Genomic DNA, 6,955 nt, shown 5'->3' on the forward strand with positions numbered 1-6,955 from the left:
GGACAATAGGAGGGACAGCCCAGGGAGAGGGGGGACTGCTAGCAGTGCCCTCCCTAGGGTCCAAAATGCAGAGTCAGCCAAAAGACTGTTGGACAGGGTTTTGAATGAAAATGCGGCCCCCTCACCTTTTATCTCCAAGCATTGATAGTGCACAGGCCCCCTCAGGGCAGGATCTCTGAGCATGGGCAGGGGGAGGGGACTCAGGGAAGGAAGCCTGTCCTCTTAGGCTGGCCAAGACCTGAGACACTGTGTCCGCCCGTGCCAAGGGCCCTGTGCCCATGGGGATGTGCCATTGCAGGCCCTGACTACCCTTTGAGGGGTAGTGTCTGTGGAAAGAGGAAGTGTTTCCCTTCTCCAAATCACTTTGGGGCGGTGCCTACAACGCCTTCCTTCTCTCCGTTTTCAATGGTGGGGCACAGCCCATGGAGCTGGACCTCCCAGGGTAGACTGGAGGCCCTCTGCCCCGACTAGATCAGAAATAGAGGCCCTCCCCTCCCCATTTTGACTTCTGAGTTGCTGGGAACCTGAGCCCACGGCCCAAGGCCCCCTTGGCAGAAGTCTTAAAGGACAGCTCTTCCTGCGCAGCCTTGGGCAGATCACTCAACCTCTCTCAAGTCTGAGTCTGTTTCCTCCTCTTTAAAGCAAGACTACTAATTCGTTGCTTGCTGGGCAAGTTGCTATGAGGCCACGGTGACCTGCTTGCTGGTGAGGGCCTGGGCGAGCTTCAAGTACCCTGCTGCAAAAGCAGTGATGACGAGGGTTGGGTGGAGCCGGGCATTGTCTTGGGGGATGGCTACCCTGTACTGGGACCTGATGTCTGTCTGGCCCCGGGTCTCATGATTTCCTGTTATCCCCTCCAGATGGGGTTGGGGACTGGAGGGACCCCTGCCTGGCACAAGCGGAGGCCACTTCAGTTCTGCCCATACCTGCTGAGGGCCTGCTAAGCACACAGTCCTGGAGGAGTTGTGGGGGACACGGCAGAGGAGGACGGGGCCCCAGGCCTGCCACTCAGTCCTCCCCACGTCCCCCGCTGCCCCACCAGGCGGCCAGAACCTTCCTTTTCCCCTCTTCTCCCGTTGCCCCAGGACACTGTGTTCTGCTCTGACCTGCCCCGTGACCTTGCTGTTGCCCAGAACAGGCATCTCACCCCGACTTCTCCACTTCTCTAGCTCCAGAAATCCTATCCATCTTTCAAGGAATATCTCGAATACCACCTCTTCCCAGAAATCTTCACAGATGTTCCCACTTCCTTGCTCACTTGCTCCCTCCTTTGAAGGCCCGCAGGTCCTTATTTTTTCTCTTAACAACACTCATCTCTCTACCATGAAGTGACTCTCTCCACCTGGTACCTGCAGTGAGCTGTATCATTTGGGGGATCTTTTACTGATCACAGGTCTTTGATGGCAGGGACAGTCCCAGATCCCTTAGTACCTTGAAGCTGTGAACACAAGGCCTAGCACATAACTGGTGCCCAGGATCTAGCTGTTTGGGAGGAGATACCAAGGGCTGTGGAAGCAGTCTGCCCTCCTCCCCAGCAATCTCATCCACAGCCAAGGCTTGCACCCAGCGTTCCATCTGCAGCCCAGACCTCACTTAGGTGAGACCTCACTTTGGAGCCCAACACCCACCCGTCCACCCGCCCAGTAGACTTTTCCACTTTGCACTCTTGGAAACTTTGCTGTAGCACAAGCCACACACCAGAGTCCTCTTTGCTACCTCCTTTCCCACACTACCCCCTATCCGCACCCCCCCCGCCCCGCCGGCCACATTGATTACTTTCCTCTATCACCACTGCCAGTTACTTGGGCTGTGCTACTATTGTATGCTGCCTGGACTGTTCTAACTGGTCTCTCTTGCCCTCCTGCCATCCATTCTTCATACAGCTTCACACGGTTAAATCTGATTTATAACAGTAAATCAGACCTTGCCTCTCCTTTGCTTGGAACCTTTTTGTGGTTTCTCCCTGCATTTGAGATAAAATCCAGCAAGCTCACGTGGTCTGGCCTCAGCCCACCTCTCCAGCCTGGTCCTCTGCTCCTTTTTCTTTTGAATTTTATGTTATGTCCTCTGTTAGTTCCTTGAATGAACTCACCAACTTCTGTAACCCCAGGACCCTTGCACAGGCTCTTTTACTGGGATTCCACTCCTTCCTACTCTTTACCTAACTTCTAAACTTCTACTCTTTCTTTAGGTCTCTGCTTTGACCTTCCAACCTAAATTAGGTGCCTACATTAATTCTCCTTCAAAGCATACTTTATGTGCTTACTTGTGTCATAATACCAATTATCTCAGTTTGCAATTATTTATAATATGCAGTAATAAACATAAATATATATATTTGTGATTATTTGCTAAATGGCTGTTGCACCATAAGGTCTGCAAAGGCAGGCTCCCCAGGGTATCCACCTGGGAGGTGCTCAGAAAATAGTTTTCCTTGAATCGGCCTGGCATGGTGGGAATATGGGCTTTGATGGCAGAAAGTTCAAATACTCACTCTACTCTTTAATAGCAGTGTGATCTTGGACGACCCACCTAACCTTGCTGAGACCTTAGTTTATTTGTAAAATAGGAATAATACCACTTATCTCTTAAGAGTTGCTGTGAGGATTAAATGACCACATATGTTAGGAACCTGGCTTTTAGACGGTTCTATCCTCGGGAAGCACGTAAATTCCTATCAAATGAGGGAGCTCTGCTGCAGGGTCAGAGGGAGCAATAAGATACTCTCTTCTCCTGGGGCATTCCCCCCGCGCCTTCCTGCACCTACCCAACCCAGGTCTTTCTTCCAGTGAAACCGGCATCCCGAGGGCTTCCGGGAGGAAGTGGTCAGCTGAAAGGCACCAGCCCCTCCTTTTCTCTCTCCAGGGCTAGACGGTGCGGTGGGGGGCCCATGCTGGTTCCGCCTGTGGGAGACACCCTGGGCGGGGCTTTGCTCGACTGAAGCACGCCGGGCGTTGCGGGGAGAGCCCCCTCTGCACGCGTTTGTGCCAAAGCACCCGAGCTGCCGCATCGGGTTCCGGCGGGCGGGCGGGCGGCCGGAGTCACACATGATGTCACAGACAATGACACAAGCCGGGTGTCTCATTCCCACGCGGTGCCCGAGCTGCACAATGTCATACCCGGGACACCCGGCACGGCGCTAACACTTGGCCACACGCACCCCAGACCTTCGCCTCCTGCCGCCACTCTCCGCGTCTCCGGGGGAGCGGCCCGACCGGGCAGGGGGCTGGCGGGTGAGCCCCGCGGGCAGGCTGGCGAGAGGGTGATGTCACGGGCAGCGGTGGGTGGGTCACCCGGAGGTGAGGCGCCGCCAGGCGAGTTCAGAGAGAGTTCAGCCGCATTGCATTAGGCAAATGAGGCCCGGGCTGGGTGGGGGTGTGTGTTGGGGGAGGACAGCGGGACCATCCCCCTCCTCCCGCCCACCGCCTCCCTCGCCTTGGCATCGCGGGGCCGGGGACTGACCAAAGCACGGGGGAGGCTGGGAGCCGGAACTGGGACGGGAGAGACGCCCGCCCCTCTTCCGTCCTGGCGCAGCCCCCTCCTCTCCCGGTACCCAGCCTCCGTCAGTACTCCGTGCACTCCTCCTCTCGAGGCTTTTACCCCTTCCGTCCCCTCTTCTCTCCTCCTCCTGCCCGGGCTCCCCCCTACTTGCCTTCCATGGCCCGCCTCTCCCTCTCAGTTCCCGGTTTGGCGCCCGCTGCAGCAGGACCCGCCGGGAAAGGGTTAAGGCAGGGGCGGTGCCTGGACGGGACGGGGCGGAGGAAAGGGGGTGGGACTGCAGGGGAGGGGGCGCGTAGGCCGGGGCTGGGGGCCCGCGGCGCGCACCGCCGGAGACCGAGCGCAGGGCGGCCGCCCCTTGCCTGGTGGAGGCGGAGGCGGAGCCGCGCGGTCCCCACCCCACCCGGAATCCTCGCCCCGGAGAAACCCGGGAGCCCCGGCTGGGAGGAGGAAGTGCTCGGTGACTCCCCGCCCCGCGCCGATCTCGCCCCCGGTTGGCGCACTCGGGGAGCCGCGGGACGCTGCCTCGGACACTATGAGACTCGCGACGGGAGCCCCCTCGAGGTGAAGACGCCGAGTTCCCGGGCCTCGGCCGGGCGTTCCCGGGGTCAGCCGAAGGACCCCCCACCCCCAGTTCCCCCGCCCCTAGTACACACAACTTCCCTGCTTTTCACCTGGGACTCGCAGAGCGGCCGGCCGACTTGGACGCGGGACTAAGGGCAGAGGGCGGCCCCCGGCCCGGGTCGCCAGTCGGGGCGGGGGGGGGGTGCCCCTCGCCCCCAGCAGCTCTCGTATGGCGCCGCCGGCTGGGTGAGGGAGGCGGCGCGCAGGACTTATCCGCCCGGACCTCTTGTCTTCGCGGGGAAGATGTACGAGAGTGTGGACGTGGGGGGGCTCACCCCCACCCCCAATCCCTTCCTGGTGGTGGATTTTTATAACCAGAACCGGGCCTGTTTGCTCCCGGAGAAGGGGCTCCCTGCCCCCGGTCCCTACTCCACCCCGCTCCGGACTCCGCTTTGGAATGGCTCAAACCACTGTAGGTACCGGCCTATCCCTCCTATTGTGGGAGCTGGGGGGTGAGGGTGGGCTGTAGGGCTTCCGCTCCACCAGGAGATGCAGGCCTGGGGGCGTAGTGAGGGTCTTGTCTCTACCCTACCCTCCACTTTCCGTTGTCTCTCTTGCTGAAAGTAGGGTGCCCTTGTTGGACAATTGGACTCCCCCGAGTAACCCTGGGCGCTATTTATCTGTTGTATTTGGACTGAGGAACTTTGGGGGTTCCTCCTTTCAGGAAACGTTTGTTCATCTCTCCTTCCACTTTTTGCAGGGGAAGTGAAGCCCCTTGTCCCCAGGTTATATTCTTCTTGCTTGCAATCCGATAGCTTCACAGCTGAGTGGTCCTTTCTCCCACCCTGAAGGGTGGGGTAAAGGTCCTATCTGTGGGCTTGTCTGCTTCTAGGAGGAGGGGCCTCCTCCCCAGATCCCACCCCTGCCAAAGCCTTGGGGAGAGCCTGTCCTGGGCGACAGCTGCTGCCCCCAGCTCTTGGGTGTCAGGGGAGCGCTCCATGTCTTTGGTGTTGGCAGTGGGGTGTGGCAGGAAGGGGCAACTCCATCAGATACCCGTCGGCCATCCTAACCGACCCTTACACGTTGGGGAAGGGCACCTGTCCATCTGAGGGTTGTCCTGGCCCTAGACACTTGGCTGGCACAAGCTTCTGTGCCAGGAAAGGAGGGGAGAAGCTACTCTGGTGGGAAGAATCCTCCTCCCCATAATCCTAATACGGTTTGTTCTCTGGAGGATGAGTTTGATTTTTTTGTGGGTCTGGGGCTACTCTGGAAATGAGGGCTGCATCCCCTCCCAACTCAGCCATGTCCTTTTGTTACCGTGTTTTCACCTGGGGATGGGGCAGGCACTGGGCTGTCCCTTCATAAGAGGGCCGCTGCTGATGAGAACCCTGGAGTCCTGGCACCTCCTCTCCTCACCGTCCTCTGGCTGGGTTCAGGCTTCCCTGGAAGGGAGAGGCTCTGTACACTGGCGGAAGCTGTGAGTGCCTGGGGTGCACACCTGGGCATGTTTACACCCAGCTGTGAGGTAGAGTACCTGGTGGGGGAGTGCGGTGCTTAGGAGGTTATTGTTACTTGGCTCCGGTTCTGTCCTCTCCCCTGCTCTGGGCTCAGCTCTTCCCTGGGGGGCTTCTCCCACCCTCCCGGCCTGGCTGCCTTGCTCTTGCCTGCCAGGGAGGAGGGGTAGAGTGGGTCTCTGGGGGCCTGGCAGATTGCAGTAGGTTGAAGGGCAACCCGCAATGCCTTTGCTCTAGGAAGAGAGACCTGAGGTGCAGAGACACCCATCTCTGCCCCTTTCCGAGCCACCTCACCCCCAGCCTTTATTGTCCCGCCCCCGACCTTTGCCTCTGGGGCAGATTGCCTGGGAGGCTGCAGGCTGCAGACCGTGGGAGGGAGGGCGGGGTGCGCGTGGGTGGACTTTAGGAAGAAACGGACAGGCGAGAGGTGTGACACACACTGGGATCCTTCTTCCCATCCTTCCAGAACTGGAGGAAGGTGTCCCCTGCTAAGTGGGATACTTGGGGCATGGCTGCCATGGGCACTCCCTCCACAGCCTTGGCCGCTTTTGCCAGAGGACTGGGGAGGAGATGGGATCCGAGGCCTTGGGCTCCAGCCCTTGGGGGCAGCTCAGCTCTTTCTGGCCCCAAACTGGCCAGGCGAGGTAGGGGGAAGCCTGGAGGCCCGCGGGCAATGGGGGAAGTGGAGGCCTGTTCCCCCGCACCGTGTGTGGGGCAGCGTGGAGCCAGAGGCCCCGGCTCCCCTGTTCCCGTGGTGGGAGTGTCGGGTCTGTGGCAGTGGGCTCAGCCCCCAAGGCTTAGTGGGCCGGGAAAGTGGCTGGGAGGGTTGTGGTGGGGTACAGGCTGGGAGGGCCTGGAGGCTGGGGGTGGTGACTTGAGTGTGTCTAGAGTACACGGGCTCATGACCGAACCCCTGGGTGTGTGTAGGTCCGCTGGTGACAGGAGCCCTCCTGCCCCCTCACACCGAGTTCTCCACTCTCTGCTGCCACCTCCACCAAAGGTGGGAAGAGATTGCACGTGGGCTGGGGGAGAAGACCTTCGCGATCCTGCAGGGCCCCGGGGACCTTGCCTCCCTCCCCCAGAATCCCCGTTTTGGGGCGCCAGAGGACAAGGGGTACACAGGATGTGGCGCTCCATCTGTCCCCCACCAATCTCGCGGCTCACGCCTCCGCCCGCTCCCAGACGTCCAAGAATGTGAAGCACGTGGATGCCCCTAGTGGGGGGAGGGGGGAGATGCTTATCGGCGGCCGCTGGGTAGGGGCGTTCTTCCGCCGCCGCCGCCGCCGCCGCCGCCGCCGCGCTACACCCAGAGTCACCCCCACCCTCCTCTGGGGTGGAGGAAGGGCGGGGCCCAGCGCCGTGCGCCCCCTCCCCGCCCC

At 60.2% G+C, this 6,955-nt stretch overlaps 1 protein-coding gene across 4 annotated transcripts in view; it reads left to right on the forward strand.

Moving 5' to 3' along the window:
- The window catches only part of RARA (retinoic acid receptor alpha), a 45,284-nt gene that overhangs the window by 27,173 nt on the left and 11,156 nt on the right, over positions 1 to 6,955 (forward strand). The window contains exon 1 of one of the 4 annotated variants that reach the window (XM_007465196.1): positions 4,008 to 4,534. The exons of the other annotated variants lie outside the window; for them this stretch is intronic. Coding sequence (XP_007465258.1) covers positions 4,366 to 4,534 — 169 coding nt within the window. The 5' untranslated portion in view covers positions 4,008 to 4,365. Of the gene's footprint in view, positions 1 to 4,007; positions 4,535 to 6,955 lie in introns of those variants that run through there. 4 annotated transcript variants of the gene reach the window in all.

Source organism: Lipotes vexillifer, unplaced genomic scaffold, assembly GCF_000442215.2.
Source record: "Lipotes vexillifer unplaced genomic scaffold, Lipotes_vexillifer_v1.1 scaffold591, whole genome shotgun sequence".
Lineage (NCBI taxonomy): Eukaryota > Metazoa > Chordata > Mammalia > Artiodactyla > Lipotidae > Lipotes > Lipotes vexillifer.